Genomic DNA, 25,244 nt, shown 5'->3' on the forward strand with positions numbered 1-25,244 from the left:
AGGGTTGGTGGACGTGGCAAGAAGCGGTGCGACGCGAATGACTAGAGATGCCCAATTTCCCCACGGGGACGAAGATTCCCCAATTAAGCGAGGAATGAGGGAGGGAGTGAGGAAAAAATTCCTCGTGAGCTAAACGGGGATGGGGACGAGGAATACATTCCCACCCCTATCCTCGTTTCTCATCTCCGCCCCGATTAGCTTCTACATATTTATTTAGTATAGTTATCATTATTATTATTATTATATAAATATTATATTTAAATTTCAAATTTGATTATTTATTGGGAAAGATAATGAATATGTTTAAATTGAATTTTTAAATTTAGATTATATATGTGAATAGTTTGATTTATATTTATTTATTTCTACTAAAAGATAATAGCTTTTTTAGGTCAAAATTTGAGTAATTTATCCTTAAATTCAAATTTTCATGTAAAACTAACCATAATAAGAAAAATTTTCCATGAGGAACCCGATCCCTGCGAATTCCTTGTAAAGAATCCCCGCTTCGATCCACTTGGAGAATTTCAAGGAGATAGAGAATGAAATTGGAAATGAGGATGATGGGGATGGCATCCCTAGCCCTAGATATATTAATGGCCATTTATAACTATTAACTTAGGATAAAATTTTCCAAATAAGTAAGCTAACTCACCATTTAACGGCCACATCACTTTTTCTTAGTTAACTAACAGTCTAAGAAATTTTAAAGACCATTTATAACTATTTATCAAATTTCAGAGACCAAAGTGTTCACTGGAGACCAAATAGACATTAACTTCAAAACATCTTGCACTCTTTTAGGCTTAATTGAAACAACTTAATAAGTTTTTGGGTTTAATAAATCAATGGAAAATTCAATAATATAATCTGTAATTCCATTAACCCCTAATTGTGACATCCCTAAAGGTTGTTTGTCACTTAGTCTAATCTATGAACATGCCAATTTTGTCTTGAAGAAATACCTTAGAATTGGAAGAATATGCAATGAGATTTAAACTAATAACCTTATTTTGTTACATTTTAAATATCTACCTTATCCTGCCCAATTGAAAAATCAATATGACCTTCCCCTAAAGAAGTACTAATACAGAAATTGGAAAAGGATAGAAATATAAAAAGCAAATGATTCTCACAAACAGGACCCCGAGAGGATAATTTTTTCTTATTTTCCATTGATAAATAAAAAAGTAATAAAAAAAAAGTACTTGCTGTAAGTACACATACATATATCACTACATTGCATTATATATTCTCAACTGTACAAAGACATATGGATAAATAAATTTAAGAAAGAAAAGAATCAATTCCAGCGGCCAAGTTTCATTTACAACACCTCTCCTTCGTATATAAATAGCAAAGAAAGGTATGAATAGAATTGTTTGCCTACATTTTCACATCTATAGGGCAAAGATATCGTTCCATATCAAGGCGTTATGCCTGTACCACATCATGAACTTTCACAGACTGTTTTGACAAGTATGGCTTGATTGCAAGTTGAGATCTGATCAGTAGAGCTTTAACCGTGTGTGGATTGAACTTCGACAGAACGGGCATATTTGAAGATCCTGTCCGCATTCGCCACAAGTCTGCCATTGACGAGCACATTTGTGAGTGTAAAGAACTCAAATTTCAGTAACACTTTTGAACTTGAAGGACAGAAGATTACCTGATGTCCACAGCCAAATGCCAAGTCCTTTGGGTTACTAAGGCAAATGCCGCACAACTGCGAGCAGAAAAACAAGCTGTTGGTATTGACAAAAACTCTAAAAAGGAACAATGAAAATGGATGTGGTAATGCCATTAGATAGAAGTCTTCGGAACATTGAACCTAGCCCTAGATAATGACCAACAATGCCAGAATTGGGGGAATTTTGAAGCAGTCTTTTGATTTCAAGTGAAATGTTTCTTTTTGGAGTTCAGCAATATATGCCGGAAGGGATTCAAACTCTAACCTATTAGATTGAGGTCATGATGGCATTCAAGCTCAACTGAATTACTTCTATAATTTTGAATTACTTTTGGATAATCTAACTGACCATAGCGCTATACTCAAATGACGTACTTTTATAATTTTCGATCACTTTTGATAATCTAACTGAATGCTTTTAGGAACTTTTCACTGCTCTAAAAGAACATCCAAAACTCACTAAGACAAAAAGAACTAGTTGCAACAGCCGGAGTCAGGGTAGTGGTCAAACAAATAGACATCACAGAAAACAAAATGTTACCTTGTCATCGTAAGATGAAAGATCAATTGAACGAACAGTTTCAATCGAATTATTATTCCCAGGATACGGAGGCACACTTGGCTCAAAATTGAAGGATTGAGGAGGTTTTGGTCTGCTGAAAGATGCTGCAACAGGTGGAGGAAGTGGAATCCTCTGGGGAGCACTGCCTTTCCGAGTCCTGAGATAAGAATGAATAAAATGATTGTGACAATAAAGATGATGATTCCCGTTTGAAAATATCTCCTACTAAATTACATGAAGAATAAACGCTTCTTACCCCAGTAGATTAAGTTCCAAGGTAGCTTTATATTGAGAAGGAATCTCCATCAAAGCTGCAAGTGCAAATTCTGTCTCCTTCCGGGACTGGGGAACGTTCTTCGACATGATCGCAGTAAAATTCACAAACTGAAGAGAGATGGGGACCAAAAAAGAAAGAAAAGTTATCTTAAATTTTCAGTTATAGGATAAGAAAGAATATCTTTGTTTAACAACAAAAGGCATGTAAGTGCCTTTGCTTACCTGAAAATTATCAAAGGCTCGGGCGGGGATGTTGTCATCGAATTCTCTCATTATATCCCATGGTCCATCCCCGACACCAACTAAAATAATTGAAAGAGGGAAATTGCTGAAATGAATGTATATAAAATTATTAGAATCTGTACAGAGAGTTAAATCTAAAAAATATACAGTATAAATCTTATGCTCACCTTGCTGCCACAATAGCATCAACTGTTTTCTTTTCTTGTGGACTTAGCCTCCCGTGCTCAGTGTCCACACTTCTAGTCACCTGAGATACTTTTAGTTTCATTTCAGGAAAAGATACAAGAACAGAGCAGATATTTTGCTATATCACATGTGAATTCTCAATCAAATTGAGTTTCCATTTTTTTTTTCATTTGGTTAAAACTCCATTTTGGTCCCCTATACTTTTTTTCAATTTCAGTCCCATCAATTTCAAATGTCCAAATTTAGTCACCCCACTTTCAATTGATAAAAAAAACTTTCAAAATTAGTTCTTACTGTTAGCCTATTGTTATGTTTCTTTTTTGGTCCCTAATTTGGAGAAAGTCACAATTTAGTCCCTATAGTTTATAATTAGAATTTGATTATTATGGTTTGATAAAATCCTCCTAAATAGTTGTATGGTAGAGACTGTTTAGTTGATATACATATACACTATTTTGTATAGTTGGAATCCCTTTCTTTAGTGGGATTTCCTTTTTTTATTTTTTTGTATATCCTTGCATATTTTCATTTTTTCACAATGAAAGTTTTTTTTCAATCAAAGAAAAATTATAAAGACTATTTACGAAGGGTTTATCAAATCATAGAGACAATTTATGAGGTTTTATCAAATCATAAGGACCAAATTTTAACTTTTAAAACTATAGGGACTAAATTCTAATTTCCTCCTAACCATAAGAACCAAGTTTGTAATTTAACCAAAAAAAAAATTGATCTATATTACTCTTCTCTCTATAAATTTCGGAAAGATATTCACATTGTGTATTTTTTTTGAATGAATTTATTATTATTATTTTTTCTTTTACAAAATTCAATAATAATTAACTTCAAACTAACATTATTGACTTAATTTAAAATCTGTTGAAAGTATACATACTAAGTTGGGAGATTTGAAAGTACATGAATTAAAATGAAATGGGTTTCATGTAACATCGATTAAAATGATGTTTTGACCTTTCTTTTTTCATTCATGAGAAACAGTTTAAGAAAATTTAGCTTGTTCCAAAATAATAATGATCCACTAAAAAAAAAAAAAAAACTTTTGAACTTTATTATACCTGCCCATCGGCAATTATCAACAGAACGTGATACTGGCCACCACTCTTCTCCACAATTGACGTTGCCATCTCAATAACAGGTGCAAATGAAGTTGGTCCTGTTATATAATAATAAATGACCTCGTAAGAACTATTACATGTATGTGAGAAACAATTTTATGAAATATAAGCATGAAGAAGTATGTTTGTTTTGGAACCTGCAAGACGTAGATGGGGAACAATTTCCCTATAACGATTCAACACGTCCTCAAATCCATTACAAAACCTCCCTTCTGGATAGAAACTAAAGACATCTTGATCATGCGTAAATGCTGCAAATGACATGAGACATTTGTAATATGAGCAGTCTAGGAAATTTGAAACAGAATAGTAAAGCCAACAAGGAAAATTCATGCAACTACCATCTCCAAATCCAAAGCACGGAATCAAATTATCATCATCAAAAGCAGACAACGTTTTTCCGACGATGGATATGGCTTGTTCATATGGATTGGGGCCATTTCTGACATCATGAAGGCTTCGTTTGTTAAATGATTTTGCACCGGTCCATTCATTGCTTTTTGTGAAATCAATTCCAATAATGAGATTGGATGACTCAAGCCCAGCACGAGCAAGAGCTCCTGTTACCTATTGACAACAAATGTCACCTTATTATTTGAAGTCTGCAGAAGGTAATTATGAAAATGCATACGTCCATGTTCTTATAACACAACACCAAATAACACTACTTTATCCTAATACAGATACATCAAGAGAAGAACATGTCCTTCAAGAAACAAAACATGACGAAAACAAACTCGTAAACAATGACTATCAACCAATTAAATTCTATTCTTCCAAGCCTAGAACAATGAACCCAAGTGAAGTTGTTTCTTTCTTAGAAAATCAAAGTTGCAGATGCATGCATGAAACAGGTTAATAATATGCTGAGCAAGAAATAATCTGTTTTCATTCACGTTTCAAACAAAACTGAAGGGACTAAATTACAAGTTTAGCCTTGAACTTTCATGTGTTTGTATTAGATAGGTCCTTGAACTTTAAAATTGAAAGCTCCAAGTACTTATTAGCACGAAATCATAAGCCTAGAGACTTATATAACAATTTTTAAGGTAAATGATCTTATTAGACACAAAATTGACAGTTCAATTCAAGGACCTATCAAACACATTTTATCTAATTGACACAAACTTGAAAATTCAAGGACCACACTTGTGATTTAAAGAAAATTTCCCATCCGGATCATTCTATTTTATCTTACCTCCTCCAAGGATTTGTAATTATCAGCAATTCTTGAGTATCTTCTGTCAAACTTTCTTCCATTATCAGCAGCAGCAGCACCATGGTAGTTTTCAGGAGGAAAATAAGCCGATGAGGAATATGATTGCTGTGGCACATAACTCTGACTTTCCTGACTATATGGGGATTGAGCATATGCTTCCTGCGCGTAAGGCGATTGAGTATATGGAGATTGAGCATATGCACCATTCCATGACGACGAAACCGACTGAACCGATGGTTCCTCCCTTGAATTTGCAGCCCCCATGAATTTCAAACTCTATCAAATTCTTCGAAATCTTAAGAACCTCTTCTTGTCTGATGAACAAAGAAAGGCAATAAAATCAGCCTAAATTAATCAAAATCCTCAACTAGAAGGTAGATTCCAGTATATCCAAAAGGGTAAAATAGAAGTCCAACAGGGAAAAGGGTATAAATTATTCTCTCTTACAAATGAAGTTTTAAAGAAGATTTCGAGCTTTTTATTCAAAACAAAACAGGTAGCTATGTATTCCATTACGACACGCTTCTTCACCGACTGAGAGAAAAAAACAACAAAGCTAAGGTATGAAAAACAAGGAACGTTCAAACAAGAGAGAGGCCGCCGCCTGTCAAAAATGGCTAGAGAAAGGCTAAAGAACGGAAATGAATTTGCAACGCATTCTCCTGAGGGAAAAAATTACGAAAGAGAACAGAGATTAAGATGCAAATAAACAACACGATTTCATTTGACTCTTAAATATTGTCAACTTCAACATTCAAAACATTCAACCATTGACAACTTCAAATCCTGATCGCTAAACAAAATAATCTGAATAATTTTCAAACTCACAAGTTGCATACCAAAAAGCTGATAAGTTCAAATCTGTGGTTATCAAACGCCATTTAAAAACCCCACAATCTGATAAATTCAAATCAACAGATTCTTCAACCTAGTTCCTAGAAACCGATGAAAAAGCTGAAAGGCATCTTGAAAAGGAAGAAAATGAAATCCGTACCATCGTCTGCATTTCTCAAATTGCTTCCTCTTTGAGCAATTGACAAAACCCACTTCACGAATGCACAAGGAAGACAATAAAATCAAATCCTTTCTGCAAGAAAAAGGGAGAAAAGAGAAATGGAAAGTGGAACGGATTTTTGACTTGTTCGAACGGGAATCTTGAAATTTGTTTAGTCTGGTAAGACGATTCCTTCATTTAGCATTAAAGTGGAGTTTCGCGGCAAAGTTATGATCGATTATTGCCAGAAATTAGTGGGATTTGAAGACTTTTGAGACCGGAAAAGAAAATTTTTCAATGGAAACCAATCAGTTCGCCATTTAACGAACAATGGGATCTTCTTGATTGTTCTTTCAAATAAAGAAAAAGAAAAAAGAATCTTCGTTATTAATCACTTTCATGTCAATTATTATAAATGTAATGTGGCACGTCTCTTATTAAATAAATAAACACAATGTCATGTGCTATCAGATTTGTGTTTATAATCTAGATATTCTTTTGATTGATCAAATTAGCATGATCTGAACACGATCTTAATTTAATGATAATTAGTATAATCTTATTCTCTAGTTATTAAAGATTTGATCTCTCGTTTTGCATTTGTTATGATAAAAGAATAATTTGTATTATATTTTTTTTTAGTATAATTGAAGGTAAGAGGACATCAAATTTAAAAAAAAAAAACGAGAATAACTTAATTAGTATATAGATAGATGTAATAACTTGTTAGTAGAAAATAGATTTACAGTTTAAATATTCAAGATCATTGTACTGAAGGAAAAAAAAAAAATCCAAAAGCAGGCATGAGACTTCCAATTTAATAGGAAGAAGTGGTGGGCCTCTAAGAATATGTTTTTAAACAGATTAAAATATGTTGTTGGTTGTTATAGTTCTTTTTTGTGAAGCTAAATATTTTTTTATCCATAAGAGAGTTTTGCCTTTTCTTTGACTTTCTCACATATTGACCATTTTATCTCTTCTAAATTTTAGTGGTAAGATTTTAAAAATTAAATCCTCCTTGTAAAAACTTTGATCATCAAAGTATCGATTCTTATTATATGATGATTTAATCGTTCTAGTTTAAAAATATATCTGATCTTTAAATAGTTAATCAATATATATGTATTAAATTTTATTAAATTTTCAATAGCATTTTTTTTTTTATAAAAATGAATTAATTAAACATTACGAATTTTAAAGTTTAGATTATAAAATTGAAGGGACAAGGATTAAACCACTAAATTTTAAAGTTAGGAATAAAATTATTACTTTTGTGAAAATTTATGAATTAAATATATTTTTTAACCTAAAAATTGACATATCATTAAACTATTATTTTATTAATATATCTGAACATATATACATGTCACTCAAATACTACTTGATACATAAAAATTCAATTAGTCTATTATCGAAGTTAAATCCTACCCATTAAAATAGAATCACTCTTCCAAGTTAACATAGCATAAGTGATATATTCGAACATGTTAATAAGAAAATAATTAAAGAAACATCACATTTTACCAAAAAAAAAAAAAAAAATTATGGCAAACATTTTGTCATAGAAAATTGTAATTGAGAATGTTTAATATGTTAAAAATAAATTTGAGAATTTTAAAAGATTAATGAATCGTCTAAAAGAAGAAATCAAAACTCTCATGCTCCTTAATACTAGAGTTTCTTCCCCTAATTATTATGAATTTCTAGAAAAATTCCCATAATACATTCTTCATCTATTCACGCTATGTATTTTATTTTATTAATTAATAATTAATAGTGTAATGTTAATCCACCTCACATCATTCTTAAATTATAGCTTACAATTAATAGTAGAAAAATTTATAGTACTAGAACTCTCTCTATTTATTGTATCACGTCTCAACATGTTTTTAAAAATAAGATAAGATATTTTGATTGAGATTCACTAATATTTATGAATACAAATTTATAGTGTGAACAAATGTATATTCTTGTAGTACTAAAAAAATTCAATCAAAGCGATACCCATATAGAAAAATTTTCAGTAAGTTTCATATTCTTTCTATCTATTATATGTCACGTCAACATACTTTTAAAAATAAAATGAGATCCATTGATATTAATACGAGATATTTTAATATTTGTGAAGATAAATTTTTAATGTGAACGATGAGAGTATAGTAATCCCGTGATATTAAAAAAATTTTAAAAATTTTCTGTACCATACTCATATATATATATATATATATTAAAATTTCCAATTATTATCATCCATTTGGCCATAAAGTTATGCCAACAAAACACGTGGAAGTGACATGTCATATTTAGCCAATTAAGCAAAAGGTTGCGTGGATTGCTTCCCATACTTCACAAACAAGCAAAATCTCATCCTCAAGTTTTGTTTTTCTGATCTTTCTCATTATCGGTAATATTACTTATAAGCAAAGTTTAAATATCAATATCAATCAAAATATCGATATATTAATTTTATCAAAATTTTGATGAAAACATCGATAAAATATCGATTTTGATGGATATTTCTAGAAAAATTATAAAAACAAAAAATTCAAAATTAAATTTAAATTACTAAATAAACATTTTATGATTTCCAAACAAGTTAAAAAGTATATTATTTATATCATATTTATTAGTAGTATTCTGATGATTAAATGGAAATATTAATTCACCCTTCATGTCGATATCAAATCCATAGAAATGTAGAAATATCGATGGAAACTTAATACTGTGCTTATAAGTATCGCTTTTCATGATTAAATTCATCATAATAAAATAAAATACTACAAAATCAAGTTTGACCCATGATTCAACTTTTTAAAAAATATATATATATATATAAATCCAATCAACAAAATCAAATGTGGTTAAATATTAGGTCAAGTTTACCTACTCTCTCATATTATTGGAAAATTACAATTCGACTTGTCTACTTGCTATAATAAAACTTAACAGTTCATCTACCTTAAAATAAGAGAATGAATGAGTCATCACCATCCTTGTTTTACTACAAATTTGACAAGTTATTACCTTTATACACATACAAGTCACGTTATTACTTAAATTGTTTATTGCCAATCAAGTTGTACGACAAGGATGTCTAATCTTGTTACACGATCTTTTCAAATCAATGATGTTTATTTCAAGAACAACTTAATCCATCAATGATAATCTAAAAAGTGAACTCGATTTGAGTAATTGTAATGAAATGTGGGACCCACAATTAATTTTTTTTTTTTTTTGTAAAATTATTGTAATTAAAATATGGGGTAGGTGAGGGAATCAAACCTCAGATCACAAAGTTGATAATATGAACACTATGACACAACTAAATATTTAATCAACAAACACAATCAAATTGATTTGAAAATTATATGGGATCCACTAAGAGATCGTTACCGTTACAGTGAGAATTATGACTCTATAATCGTTACTGTTACCGTATATCGTAATAGATTGACTCTAAATGGTAATGGTAACAACGGTAAGAAAATATCAATGATAATCAAATTACATTTGCAACATGCTTGAATAAACATGATAAAAATTTATAATTGATCCATCTATAGAATCTTATTATAATTATGCCAATGTTAATGATGAGTTGGTAAACACGACCTTAATGTTTATATAATTTTTTAATATAATAATTTTTCTTTTAATACTTTAAAATTATCTTAATAAAATAAGTTATTTCAATCAAATTCTCCTTAAGAAAAAAAAAAAAACAATAGATTACAATTGACAATATGAACTTTTTTTTAAAAGGAATATATTATTATATGTTAAAACAAATATATGACATAGAATTAAAATGTGAATTTATCGTCTAAAATAATATAACAATATAATATACCTAAAATACTTGATAAATAAGTGAAAAACATGTCCAATGAAATAAGACCAAATGAATAACCTAACCCTGTCCTTTTTGGTGTATGTTTTTGTCAATTTTTTTAATTTTAAAATATTGATTTGGTTTGACTTGATTTCATCTTATTATTATTATTTTCTGACTAACCATTACTCCAAGAATGACAAAAGTCTCCTCAAAGCTAAGTAGATCTTAAGAAAATAAGGCTATAAACTAAACAAACCAAATGGCTTAATGCTTGGACTACTATTTAGGGAGACATTGCAAAGTAGCATAGAAAAAATTATGTAACAAAAAAAAAACAAAAATCACTATAATCAATTCTAAAATTGCACAGAAAATTATTACTTTTATCATGATATATATATATTTAAACAAGTTATCGAATAAGTCTCCACAGTGTGACTACCTTTTGATAACTATTAGTTGCATATTCAAATTCTATTCGCATCAAATAACTATTGAATACAATTTCAAAATACTTTTTATGTTTTCGAACTTCTACATTTACATTTTAAGGGTGTATTTGATTTAACTTTCCAAATGTTTTATTTTGAAAATAAGTCATGTTTGAAAAAATTAAAACCTCATTTAATAAATATTATATTTTTTATTTTTTATTTTTGAAAATTAAGCCTATAGATATTGCTCCTCCAAATTTCTTCATTTGTTATCTACTTTGTATCAATGATTTAAAAAACCAAGCCAGATTTTAAAAACTAAAAAAAAGTATCTTTTCAAATATTGTTTTTGTTTTTGAAATTTGACTAAGAATTGAACCATTATACTTAAGAAAGATGCAAATCATTGCAAGAAATGTGGGGAAATAGGTTTAGTTTTCAAAAACCAAAGATGAAAAATGAAATGGTTCCGAGACTTAAAGTATTTGATAACTACTCAAAATAGTTTTTGAAACATTTTATAGTGTAATTTAAAATGATTTTATTATAAAAAAAATTAAATAAAAATGACTTTTTTTTGGAGATCAATGCCCCTTGCATCCTTGTTTTAGCCAATTTGCAGGCATATGAGAACCTCAACTAAATTTGGAGTTGATGTAAAGCATACAAAATCTATTACTCTCTTGCCATAACCAAACGCAGATTCAGAATCAACATAGATATTAGAATTGCTAATATTTCTTGAGCAATTTTACCAAGAATCCTCTATCTCCAACAATTATTTTCCCACCATTTTAAAATGTGAAAAATTTCTTCTTGTTTCCCAAGAGGCTCCAATAAGTAGATATCTATCTCTAAAGCTGCCACTTCATTTTCAACCTCTTTCTTCCACTCAGTAATATGGTCCTTAAAATAGAACTCTTAATCATTTGGAGAACTTTTTCCAGTATTTGAACTTTCTTCGGTAGATGATTCATTGTTGACAATGCACAAATTACTATACTCATTAAATAATTGCCTTAATACGTGGAATATTTGTATGAATGTACCAAAAATTGAGCCCAAAATGACAAATAACCCAAAATTTTAAAAAAATGTCAAATGACCTTCTACTTATGTCATAGATGAGTGAAGTTACAAATTTGTCATTTAGATTTATTTTCTCTCTTGCTCTTTTCTTCTTCTTCTCCGGCGTGACCTTCGGCCTTTTCTTTTCTTTTCTTTTTTCCTTTTTACTTCCTCTTCTTCTCCGACAGACGAACTGGACGAAAATCTTTTATTCTTTATTCTTGTTTTGCTGATGATGCTTGTGACTTCACCAAAGTTGATAAAACTAAAGAAAGAAAGAGAGAGACCGAGACCGAGAAAAAGCGAGAGCGAGATTGAGAGCGAGACTGAGAGAGAGAGATCGAGAGCGAGAGAGAGTGAGACCGAGACCGAGACCGAGACCGAAAGAGAGCGAGACCAAGACCGAGAGAGAGAAAGGGAGATAGAGAGAGAGAAAGAGAGAGAGATAGAGAATGAGAAAGAGAGAAAGAGAGAGAGAGAGTGAGAAAGATTCAGAGAGTGGGAAAGAGAGAAAAAAAGAGAGAGAGCAAGAAAGAGAGAAAGAAGGAGAGGGAACGAGAAAGAAAGAAAGAGAGAGAGAGAGCAGGAGAGAGAAAGAGCGAGACCAAGCAAGAGCAAGATACTTTTCCATGTGCGTGCGAGTGTATTTTGGTAATTCCACCTGAATTTGACGTCAACAAAGGGTCATTCGACATTTTATTTTTTCAAAAATTGGATCATTTGACATTTTCGGTCCAATTTTAAGGTCACCCATACAAATTTCTCTTAATACACATCTTCGACTTTCTCGCACATCTCCTTGGCCTCATTGGCCCCAAATACTCTACTAAAGCAATATTGCAGAAATTTCATCTTGCAGCAAGAGTCAAGAACAGTGGCAACATACAATAAGTTATTCTCCCAATACTTCTCATACTCAACTTGCACTTTCCTTGCCATGTCATTTAGAACCAGATTATCACTACTCGAATAACGTATTTTGATGAAATTTTGTAGGTGCTAATCTCATGAAAGATCCTACTTGAAGGGACATGAAGCGAACCGGAAAGTTTTAGACTCGTTTTATGAAATACCGATAAACAATGAACAAGTGATCTTACCTCCCAATCTCTACTAGAGGGAAGGTCCCCCTTCAAATAGGTCATGCCATGGATCTCTGGTTTCTCCAACGCCTTTTCAAACTTTTTTGCCTCCTACAGCATCATGTAGGTAGAGTCCCACCTAGTCGGAACATCAAGGCACAAAACATTATTGCTTGATAAGTTCTCCTCCTTAATACACTTTTCAAAGCTACTATATTATGTAGGTGAAGATCTCACAAACCTAACCACATTCCGGATCTTAGATATCAACTCATGAAAATCTTTCGAAACATCACATGCAATCAAATTGAAAATATATGCACGACATCTAACATCTATAAATTTATCCGATTCGTTCACATGTTCCCACACTAAGAACTTTATAAGTGTCCACCAATTTCTCCTCTCATACACAATCACATAATCATTCGTACTAGCCATTAAACGAAATTAACGAATAAATGAACTCACATATATAAAATTTAGGGTCGGAAAAATATCCATTTATGACCTAAATGTGAGGTTATATCGATTAAAATTTGAAATGATAATTGTATCAATTTAAATCTCCAAAATTAACTCATTCTTGAAATAATCAACTAAATAAGTAATGATAGTGTCATTTGAAGAAGCGTTATTCACCGTCAACGTCATTACTTTTTCAATACCCCATTGTTTCAAACATTTTTCAACTTCTCTTCCTATGGTCTCTCTTTCGTGATTCTCAATTTGACGAAAATTAAGAATTCTCTTATGCATTTTTCATTCGACGTCAATGAAATGTGCAGTAAAGAACCATATAGTTCGTATCTTTATCTGATGTCCAAGTATCGATTGTGAGAGAAATTCTAGGACCTTGTTCTACAAAAATGTGTCTCAAAGATTGTTTCTTTTCTTTGTATATTTCCAATATATCCTTAGCTATTGTGGGTAGGGAAGGAATCTCAAACCTTGGAGCATATTCACACACAGTCTGCTCCATAAACCTTCTAAACCCGTCCTCCTCCACATACTTGAGGGGCAATTTATCAATTATGATCATTTTTGCAATTAGTATTCTTGCAACTTTTGCAAAAAAAACTCCTCTAATGAGTGAAGAGCCTAACTTTTTGAATCCTCTCCTACCTCTTCCTCCTCATCATCTTCCCTTCCTTCTTCATATGAATTATTAGAACAAGTGCTATGAAAAGGATACTTGTCGCGATAGTTCTCGGCATGTGCTTCCACATTTTCCATTCCATTCCCCTTTGAAGGACTAGTATATGACGCACCAGAGTATATACACTTGACATAAGGATCGTCGTCGTTACCTTTTCTCTTCCTACTGTTTTGATCTTTTGTAGTATAATTTGATGGAGATACATCTACATTTTCATCCTCATTCACAACCTCATCTGCACATGGGGTCTTCATGATGTTCTTCCCTATAAAAGTTTGAAAGAACTTATGAGAGCGGATCTAAATCAATAGAGATTGGAGGCAATGAAATTGTATAATAATGTTGCATTTTCTAATCAATTTGTGTGCACCTCAACTATTTTCTTGGGACAACTAACTAATCCTTTTGCATTTGGTTAACAAGGTAATTCACACAACCTATCATTCTTGTTGAATCAATGAAACTAAACCAATCAAAGCACAAAGCTAACAATAAATTTCAGTTGATGTTAAATTTGTGTTTCATCAAAAGATACAACCGTGGAGAACAAAATCCAGGCTCCCCTGGCTCTAACCATTCAAATGTCACTAAGTTTCAAATTTAAAATTTTAGTCACCTCCAAACTTTTCTTTCTTTCTTCTCTAAATGCTTCATAATGGTTTAGAAAAAAGAATGAATATTGTAGTTTAAGAAAATGTTTTAGAAATTATATATATATATAAAAAAAGTTCCGATTCTCAGGCCAACATGGGATTTGACCAATGCTGAAATGAAAATCAAAGAACGAAGTCGCTGGACTTCTTAGGGCACACAATCGTCGTTGGCTGGCGGTCGGGGTAGCCATCGGAGAAAATAAACAACAAAGCAACGGGGCAGATAGTTACCGATAACGGAGGACGCAGGCGACTTCTTCAACCGGCGAATGGCGGGGGAGCGACGGAAGAGAAACCGGAAAAGAAGGACGGTGGCAACTTCCTAGGGATTTTGTTGAGACGACGAGATGAAACTCGAAGGGCATAAAATTGTGTTTCAAAGCCATTATTATTACCGAGGGTGAAATCAGAGAACGAATAAATTCCAGCGTCGGCCGGGGGAATTCCGACCAACCAACCGAATCGACGGTTACATTGAGAGAAGAAGTTACGGTGCGGCCAAAGAGAAGGAGGACAACGGCGGGGAGATTGTACAACTCAAATTGATGAATTAGTGTGTATGACAAAATTTAAAGTTTCGTTCTAAAAAAAAATGACAAAACTGTTTAGGAATAAGATTTATGGTAACTCAAATTGATGAATTGGAGTGTTTAATGATTCTGTTCACTTCTATTAAGTGCATATTAACTCCATCAATTGGTATCAAAGCATGATTTAAGTACTCAATTCATGTTAATTTAGTTTGGTGGGTGATTTTCATAGATTGTATGAAAATGGTTGCGAATATAGATAATTTCAGTTTTAGCATTTAAAGAAATTGTCTTCAATTAAGTGTTAATTGTTGTAATTGGCTCTTTGTTTATTGGCCTTAATGTGTGATTAAGAGTCTGTAAATTTGTTAGAGTCAATAGAGTTGTAATTGAAGAAAGAAGCAAGAAAGGTCGGCTGAAGAAAACCTGCTGTGAAGCTACTGTCAGGCAACGTTACAATGCTACCCGTAAAGCGTTGTAACACTGCTCATCAAATAGCCTAAAAATGAGAAGGGCAACCAATGGCGTTGCAACGCTGGGATGGAGAGTTTCAACGCTACTCATCCTTGTCCAGATTGAATACACACGACTCCACCGACGATTCAAGTGAACCAGTTCAGTTAGTTCGGGTCTTGGAGGTCTGGTCCAGCTCCATTTTACTCGATTCAACCTATTTTGGAGCTTTAGATATCCAATTCTGATGGTTCTGATCTAGTTCGGGTCAGTTCATGAAGTCCAGAAGCTATTGGAAGTCGGTTTTGTTTATTATTGTAATAATTTAGGTTAATTGCTTGCTTGAAATGCCAAAACTGGTCCACATTAGTGTGTGTTTAATTGTTTATGCATTGTGAATGTATGATATAATTAAGTAAATCTTGTATATGCATATAGTATGTCATGTAGATTTAAAATCTCATCATAGGAAGCATGCAACATGCATTAAAAGTATGTAATAAAGAGTTATAATATATAGTATGCATGTTTAAGGTTTCAAGTATTTAATATAAAGTGCTATATTAAATCCCGAAATACTTGATGAATGTTATGGATGATCAACATCTCTATTATTTTATAATTGTTATAAAAACCGGATTAGACATTTAAAATCCATAACAAAGATAAGATGCATGTTCACCTAGAGTTAACAAATAACAACTCATTTTAATAGTTAAAATAAGTCGTTATCTTGTAAGATGTGGTTACAAACTTAACCAGTCTACAATTCTGTCTAAGCTTGAAGGTACATAAGTTGACGGTTTACAGAACACCTCCTACCTGGGGATTATAACTGAATAATTAAATGTTGTTAACCCGATTTTATGAGTATGTGTGAGCGATGTGAGGTTTTAAAACTGGTTTAATCACCTAGACAGGTTAAATCCAAATATAAACATTATATTTGGATAATCACCTAGACTTAGGTTGTTTATTAGCTGGAATAAATCTGAGCAAATATTTACCCAAAAATAAATAGAACACTTCAGTGGGAAATTAATAATATGTTAGGACACTGATCCTTAAAAAGACTTTATTATCGAAACGAGTTGGCACAATCACCGAACATAGCAACTAAACAACGAACGGATTCTTCATTAAACGATATGAGTCAAACAAAGACTAGACGATCGCTTATAAAACTCTAAACGATCGTTTACAAAATCTATACGATCGCTTACAGTCTCTACATGATCGTTGAGTAATACTAGAAGATCGCTTACAAAACACCCCGCGATCGCTTACAAGATACTACACGATCACGTACAAGATATTATACGATCGCTTATCAAAGACTATACGATCGCCTACCAAATGTTACACGATCGCTGGGCTCTGCTACTCGATCGCTTAGTAGAAGAGGTAGACGATGAGCGGCACACTACGATGGATTCTACATGATAAAGACTTCTGAACTCCCACTCTCGAGAGCCCTCCTTCCTCACTTCAAATATTCAAACTTCCCTACCTTCTCTTCCAGTTTCTTTCTTCTTTTAAACCCCAACTTCTCCCAACAGAACTGAAAGTAGTTTAGTTGTGGTCCCCTAGCCTTCTTAACCAACTCAATCGCCGACTTCCCCTTATCTCCTATATTCTTTCTTTTTTGATATTGTAGCATAGTTGGAGGCCTATCATTACCTCCCTTCTCTACCTTTACCTTGTCCTCAAGGTAAAGTTTTGGGAATTGATTCTGAAAATCATCTAATACCTCCCAAGTCGCTTCACGCTCTAGCAGTCCTTTCCATTTCACTAAAACTTCACGTCCCCGATGTGGCATCCCAGGTCAAGCGCTCAATATAGCTTCTGGTAGCCGAGTATGATTTTCATTGGTTTAAGGTTCTACAAATGATTTTCCTTCTGGCTGTCCAACCACTTTTTTGAGCTGCGACATTTGAAAAACTGGATGGTTCGACACTGTTGTAACGTCAACCATTCCCAATCCCCTACTTTCAATTCGATATCATGTCATTTCTTATCCACAAACTTCTTCATTTTCTCTTAAGCCACTGATAACGGGCAGAAATGCACATTATTACAACACAAAGATATAAAAAAATGTGGGAATGCGATTGTAAAAATATGCAAAATCATGTCCAAAAGCACTAAGTTGAGAATATTGCGATCACATGCGCCCATCGCACTAAAGCAGCTAATTTACTTATTTTGTGCAGAAAAATGCATTGGCGTAAAGCAAATAGCGATCCAAGGAATTCGGCGCCCGAACGCATTAGAAGATTACGACCGCAAAGCTATGTGATCGTATACGTTCGTGAAGATCTGTTCAAGAAGGTGGCCGCATAAAGACGACGTATCAAGGTGAAAGCATAATAAATCACGATGGGACGAAAAGCTGACGACGGTCGAATCTGAATTTAGTTGATAAGCCATTAACGACACACTGTAGCAAGTACATTCAACTTTTCGTTGGCCATTAATCGGCACATCAGACAGAAGAATTAATGATCGCCCATCATTGTAATCATTTAAGAGAAAAGTTCTTCACTTTGAAGCTCTATAAATACCTGATGCATGGGGATTGGAAGTCAATTTTAATTGACACCTAAAATCCCGTGGACGCAGTATGCGATGCATGTTCCTAAGATATGCGTTGATAGTCATGCATCGATGGTCATGCGTTGGACTAAAAAATGCGTTAACGAATGTATGTGATAACCATGCGTCCTGTCACAAGTTTTCTTGCGCTAGAACCAAGTATAATTCCAACGCAAGTTTCTCGGATAATTCGAGGTCGAACACAGGGACTTGTAACTATATGTTTGCGGTGATGTGCATGCGGCGGTTTAAATAAAAGAATGGAGGGGATGTTGCTAAGTTAGTCCTACTCCTACTCCTATCTAACACACAACGCAATGAGAATATGCATGAAAGGTAGAGATGCGACAAACCTTGACAGAAATAAATGTATGGGAAAATAGATAAAATATGGAGATATTTTCATTGCAACCCTTAAGAGTGACTGCGAGGGCAACCCTAGTCAACGCAAGCCAATGCGATCATGCAACACACATACAATAGTAAACTACCTCTCGGTGCGAATGCTACGACTTCTATTGCTAAAACGCATGCGATATATGCGCTAAGTCTACAGGGCCTACACATAAGCCTCTATTCCTATTTATGCGATGACAAAATGACATCCACACAAATATGCGACCACATAATATCATACCTATTCCTAGGGTGCATGCGATGCAGTGTTAACAAACAGAGCTCATCTTTAAGTTCTTATCTCTTGCTTATGTCGATCTAATCTTGCTCTCTCGAGTCTAGATTCTAACCTAGCTCTCTCGAGTCATTAGGTTCTTTCTTTAGACACTGCGATCTCTCCTCTAAATACTCCCTTTCGTCTTTACGTCAAAATGTGCTAAATTTTGGAGGCCAAATCGATGGAGACCGAAGTTAATCTTCATTCTTCTTTCTTTTTATTCAATTTTTAGTATCTTTAAGTTAGTTTTATTTTGTTTTGGGTTGTAATCGATGGAATGGAGGTTCGTTCTTGATTTGTCTATGAATTGAGTGGTAATCTCTATCTAATTTCTTTGAGCAAGAGCCATATATTAATTTCTTGAAGGTTTTCTAATTGATTTAATGTACTCTTGTGAATGCTTTGGATGGATTCATTCTAATATTAATAGAGTTTCGATGAATTCTTCTGATAAATTAATTTGTTGAAATTCTTGTATGCAAAATCATTATAGTCTGTACATAATTGATTGATTAAGTTGCACGTATTAGGATCGCATGTTTAAGGTCTAAACTTTTTCTGGCCAAATTCATGTATGCCCTAGTATAATCCTACCCAAATAAATCATGTTATAAGATGTGGTTGTCCGGCTTGTAGTATGTCTCAACAATTGAACCTTTTCTTAATGCTTTTCAGTTTTAACTCGTATGTCGCTGAGAATGAAAGATTTTAAACTGTATTAGGGCTAATTTAGATTTTTATCAAAATTGGCTATTTGAGCTATTAGAATTTCTAATAGGTTGAGGGGTTGACAGGTTCAGTGTAATTAATTGATGCCTAATGAAAGAAATTGTATAGGAACTCTCTCTTGCTCTAGAAATTAGATAGACTCTTATCCTAGATTATATTTACCCTTTTATTTCAATTTCACACATTTATCTCTTCCACATCAAAACCCTCTATTTATCGCGCTTCTCTGTAGATCGACTCGGACGTACCACTATTACTACATCTTTGTAGTAATAGAAGTAGCTCAGTATTTACAAATTTCTTTTGCTTCGGTTTGGAGTCGAATTAATGACATCGATTCTCAATCCGAACAAGATTTCATTATCATACTAACTTGATTTTTCTCGTCTATGACAATGTCGTTTGCTTCCACTATGTTGAAGTGAACCATCATATCCAGGACATGTTCTCTAACAGAGGTCCCCTCTTTCATATGCGAATTGTAAACGTATTTAATAGCATCATGTTGTGTCAATGAGGACGACTGTCCAAACATCCCTTGCAACGACTCCATGATCTCTCTAGCAGTGACCATGGTTTCATGCTTTTTAGTAAGCACATCAGATATGTTTTCTAAAATATAGGTTTTGGCTTTTTTATTAGCCTGGACCCATCTTTCAGAGGCATCCCGAACATTTTGGGTTGCATTAGGATTGGGAAGGAGAGGACGTTCCTCTGTTAAAATGAATCTCAAGTCATCAACTACTAGTATTGTATTTATGTTTGCCTTCAAATTTGAATAAACCTCTCCATTGAACTCATCGGAGGCTAAGAGTTGAATAATCGAGTTCGACATGCTGAAACATAAACAAATTCTATGAGAAAATTGCATCTAAATCCAATTTTAGCAAAAGTAATAAAGTACCCATAATTCTTTATTTATTTGCAACGATATTTTAGTGAGCCCGAATAGATGCTACCAAAGGGTAGTCAAATATTCTTTCATTAAAGCAAGATATTCTTGACTAAATACTATATCCAGAAAACTCTTATTCCTATAGTCATTTAGTTACCGTTTTCGGTCAAGAACTTACTAACACTTAGTAACTCTTGTAAGTGTGACCCTCCATTTTCAGATTTCATAGAACGGTATGAATATTCTCTTGAAATGAAAGACAATGTTCAAGTCGAAACTAAGAAACCTTATTCATTTTTTAAGTTTGGGTTGTTCTGAATGCTATGTTACAACCCTCCGAGGGGATCACCGTGAAAATGACTAGCTAATGCCGCCTAAAAACGAAAGCAGCCACAACATAAGAATCTCACAGTTCAAACTAATGGAAGAGACCGTAGGATATTTTGACACATTTGCTGCACTCACTTACTATGAACTACTTCCCCTATTCACCTTGTTATTGACCCATGCAAACACTTCCCGAATGGAGCAGTCGCAGTAAAAGCGAAATGAAGCCGAGCATGGATCTCATGGTGTGAACTCTTAGGGACGTAAGAGCTAAAAATAATATATCATATATATTGTTAATCTCCGATTGAAGTGCCCTAATTATTTGGGTATTTCTTGTACTTAGGCATATTTCGGCTAATAAACATCCTAAGTCTATGTGGTTTATCCAAGTATAACGTTTATATTTAAATTTAACCTACGATGTCTAAGTGATAAAATCATTTTATTACCTCACACTGCTCAAGTATGCTCATAAAACCAATTAACAACACTCAGCAATTCGGCTATAATCCCCAAGTAAGAAGTGTTACGTAAACCATCAACTTAAATACCTCCGGCCTTAGATAGGATTATAGACCAATTGAGTTTGTAACCATGTTTTATAAAATAACGACCTATTTTAACTATTAAAACAAGTTGTTATTCAATCTGAGTGAGCATGCATCTTACCTATGTTATAGATTTTAAATGTCTAATTTATTTTATAACTCTTATAAAACCACAAACATGTTATAACATATATTTAAGTATTCTATACATTAATATAACAATTATATTAAACTTATGAAACCCTAATCATGCATACTATATATATTCTAACCACTTTATAACATATATTAATGCATGAAACATGCTTTCCTATGGTGGGATTTTAAATCTACATGGCATACAATATGCATATACATGTTTAATTTAAATGTAATATACATCACATGCATTAAATATTTAAACAACACTGATATGGACCAACAATGGCATCCTAAGCAAGCAATAAACTAATTTATTACAAAATTAAATAAAAAAAAACAACTTGAAGAAGCCTTTAGATTGTTCAAACCAACCTGAACCACCCGAACCGGCCCTTCAAAGCTCTAAAAGAGGCTGAAATGGTCCAAATTTGGTTGAATCGAACCCAAAGAAGTTGAACCAGACTCTTCATGCGAACCGGTTCGCAAGTGCGTGGGATTCTGGGCTGGGATGAGCAGCATAATGCTCCATCCTAGCATTGCAACGTTTTAAGCTTCAGTAATAACAGTGTTGCAACGCTATATGAGCAACATCGCAACACTGCCTAGCAGTAGCTTCTTCTCCAATTTCTCCAGATGAGCATGCTTGTTTGAATCTTCAGTTACAACCTAGTTTCAACACTATTGGCTCTAATATAATTGCAGACACATAAGCTCACATTAAGGCTCATCAAACAAGAGCTGATTACAAATATAACAACAAAATCAAAGAGAAATCTAATTCCAAAGTTGAGTTAAAACCATATTAGTCAAACAAACATGCATCTCTAGAAATTCACCCACCAAACTCAAATTAACATTAATTGAGTATTTAAATCATGCTCTAGTACCAAGTGATGAAGTAAATATGCATAAAACGAAAGCTAACATAATCATTAAGCATTCTAATTACACTTAATTTGAGTACAAAGCATGCTAAAAAATAGATTTTTAACAAAGAGGGTTTCAGCTTGAATACCTTTGACAATTTCTATTTAATCCTTTGCTATCTCCATGAATTCGATCTCCAAATCTCCAGTAGACCACCAAGAGAATATTTTCTACTATTCTTAACCTTGGATTTGAGTGGTGGAACTCTGAATTGAGAGGGATTGAAATGGGATTTAGAAAACTTGAGAGCAAAAACAGTTTTTGCTAAATTTCTGTCAAATTCAGATTGCATGACCCTTTAAACTCAGATTATTGAAGCTTTTATTAAGCTAAAACATGCAATGACTCACTAATTCAGCTAATTGACACTTTAATTAGCACTTAGTATGTGGGATAGGTGTTAAAATGTGGATTAATCCACTAACATTCAGTGAATTTGGGGTAAACCCACTTGCACATTTTAAAAATCAATTTTAATTTGATTTTCAATCTAATTAAGTTTACTTTAAAATTAAATTAGACAAAATATAAAATTCAATTATAAAATTGATTTTTATAAATTAAAAAATGATTTATTTAAATAGTTAATTAAGTAACATATTTAATTAATCAAATAATAATTTAATATCAAATATTAAATTAATAAAATACCTAATTCAAACATGAATCTATTCATGTAATCAATATTTAAATCATTATTTACATATTCTGAACTCTCAAATTACGTTTGATTATGACAAAATCAAACGTTTAATTATATTGAATATCAGTATCCAAACCCTAAATTGAAATCAAACATTTCAAATTCAAACCCTAAATTGAAATCTGAACACATCATTTTCACCCAATCTTCTAATCCAAGGTTTAGTCTTTTACGAGCTAGTAGAGGGACCTTATGGACCTACAGATCATGAGCTCCAACGATTTAAGATTAATCGGTTAAACTCTTTAAACCGAAATAATCAATATTCCTTAACTACTGAGACATACCACTATAGCTCGATAGTTGCACTCTCCTCAATGTAGATATATTTTGTCCACTTGATTTAACCATAATCAGTAAGTCGATCCTTCACAGGTCGTTTGCATTTACAGTTAGGTCAAAACTACCATTTTACCCCTGTAAATACATCTTGCTTCTTAAGTCTTCACTGATTCTCTATTGAATAATTGGTTTATAGTCCAACTAATAAACCATATCTCTCTCGGCCATGAGAGGGCAGGGCTCCTTTGTTCAAGACCAAGAATCGGTACTTAAGGGAACAACCTATCTGCTAACCCTAAATGGGGTAGGAGTGAATTCCATCTTGCAGGACTATGTCCCCAGCTATCTATCTGTTCTAATCCCCGAAATAGAAGGCTTATTAAGCAGTGTTGTCGAACTATTCTCACATATGCAGATCAAAGGATAATCTCGAATAAACAGAAGTTCATAGTTAGCTCAAGATTAAGATCGAGTTACTTTAGGTCATCGAATTGAAATAGTCGATTTTAACAATAAACGACCGTTATAAAGAAAAGTGACTATTTCGTTGTATGGTCTTATGCAAACGTCTTTTGCATAGGATGTTTCCACTCGCACGTCTCACATGAACGGTTTCAGGATCACATCGTTTGTATCAGCATACAAAGTGGGCTGCATCCATAGTGTCCCCCAGATGAGGTACCCAATCTCATCCATATACTTTTAGATCTTTTAGACTATATATTATAACTTAATCCTCTTTTATGTCACTACATAAAGTTAAAGTATTCATACTATAGCCATGGGTTCGTTTATTGGATTTTATAATAGAATGCAATTTCAATAATACTTTTATTAATAAATAGAACTTGTTTCCAAAATTACGAATTGCGAGTTTCAGGACATTCCCAACGAACTCTACATTTTTCAAATTATTTTCATCTAGCATGGAACTTTTGCTGGAATTACTCAATCACATAATCGAATGGAAACTCTCACCTTTTTCGAACATACAAAGTTAAGTGGTGGGACAAATTCAATATACGTATTGCTTCAAAAAAATGGGGAGGAAAATGGTTTTCCATCTATCCCCATAATATGAAGCCAAACCTACAAAAAAAATCAACAATTTTTTACTTAAAAATCAAGACTAATGGTTGCAATGGCACAAGTATCAAATAAAGAATAACCCAGTATTATCCTTCAACAAATTTCGTCTCAATCCACTACCAGCCAAGAAGAAAATTCATCCAACCTTCAAGAAGAAGAGGATGAAACCGAATTTGAAAATTTTATGCATCACATTACTAAAATCCAATCCACCGATCCAAATCAGTAGAAGACAAAATTCTCAAATTGCAAATGAAGAAACCGTGTAATACGTATGTCATTTTAGGTTTTAATGTGTCAAAGTATTGTACAGATGTAAATTTAGACTTTAAGTGTCATTTTTTTGTAAAGAGTCCTACAACCCATGATGTAAAGAATAACATGGTTTATTTTATGTAAATAGTGTAGTCTCTTATATCTATATAAAAGAGGCTTAGTAGAGGGAGAAGACAAGTTTTTTAGTGAGTCTTGTATGAGTTTCTTTTTAATACTTTTTTCTTGAGAAAAGGAAGAACTTATACTTGTGAAATTTCAATAAAAGTTCTTATTTTTTTTAAATTCTTCCTCTTTAAATAATCATTATCATCTTCAATTTTCAATTTCAAATATTTTCACAATTTTGATTTCTCACATTTTTCATTATTAAAATAAAATAATTATTTGTTTATTCCTTTTAATAATTCCAACATTATCATTATTTTAATTTTCAACAAATAATATAACATTAAATTTAATTTTTCCACCTACTTCAATTTTCTCATACCGTCCTTTCCACAACACCATTCATTTCCACACATTGCCATGTGTCATCC

The 25,244-nt window shown here is 32.8% G+C and overlaps 1 protein-coding gene and 1 long non-coding RNA gene across 5 annotated transcripts; both read right to left on the reverse strand.

Annotated features, from left to right (window-relative positions):
* Window positions 1-1,129: 1,129 nt before the first annotated feature.
* Window positions 1,130-6,723, reverse strand: LOC120091624 (E3 ubiquitin-protein ligase RGLG1-like). Of its 4 annotated transcripts, none has more exons than XM_039049723.2 (11): window positions 6,307-6,723; window positions 5,292-5,626; window positions 4,435-4,660; window positions 4,231-4,344; window positions 4,034-4,131; window positions 2,939-3,018; window positions 2,751-2,856; window positions 2,509-2,636; window positions 2,232-2,409; window positions 1,670-1,726; window positions 1,130-1,589 (listed from the first exon to the last, which is right to left on the reverse strand). In XM_039049723.2, the coding sequence occupies exons 2-11, from the start codon at window positions 5,574-5,576 to the stop codon at window positions 1,509-1,511; spliced, it is 1,353 nt and encodes a 450-aa protein (XP_038905651.2). In that variant the 5' UTR covers window positions 5,577-5,626; window positions 6,307-6,723; the 3' UTR covers window positions 1,130-1,508. The 4 variants fall into 4 exon arrangements, with proteins under 4 accessions (XP_038905651.2, XP_090163569.1, XP_038905652.2 ...); XM_090307443.1 differs by having other exon boundaries at window positions 6,152-6,372; XM_039049724.2 differs by lacking the exon at window positions 6,307-6,723 and adding an exon at window positions 5,760-6,083.
* Window positions 6,724-12,526: 5,803 nt separating this feature from the next.
* On the reverse strand, window positions 12,527-15,076 carry LOC120091504 (uncharacterized). The gene is made up of 4 exons (XR_016524741.1): window positions 14,769-15,076; window positions 14,036-14,149; window positions 12,744-12,864; window positions 12,527-12,660 (listed from the first exon to the last, which is right to left on the reverse strand). It is a non-coding gene; the product is annotated as an uncharacterized LOC120091504 (long non-coding RNA).
* Between the last annotated feature and the right edge of the window lie 10,168 nt (window positions 15,077-25,244).

This window comes from Benincasa hispida, chromosome 11 (genome assembly GCF_027475165.1).
Source record: "Benincasa hispida cultivar pf3 chromosome 11, pf3_genome.v1.1, whole genome shotgun sequence".
Classification (NCBI taxonomy): Eukaryota; Viridiplantae; Streptophyta; class Magnoliopsida; order Cucurbitales; family Cucurbitaceae; genus Benincasa; species Benincasa hispida.

Bases quoted from the DNA above. Each gene is read 5' to 3' on its own strand.
- LOC120091624 (XM_090307442.1), bottom strand. From the start codon at position 5,576: ATGGGGGCTGCAAATTCAAGGGAGGAACCATCGGTTCAGTCGGTTTCG. The intron at 2,857-2,938 runs GTGAGCATAAGA...CATTCATTTCAG, and splicing joins GATGCTATTGTGGCAGCAAG to CAATTTCCCTCTTTCAATTA. The intron at 2,637-2,750 runs GTAAGCAAAGGC...ATCTCTCTTCAG, and splicing joins GAGCCTTTGATAATTTTCAG to TTTGTGAATTTTACTGCGAT.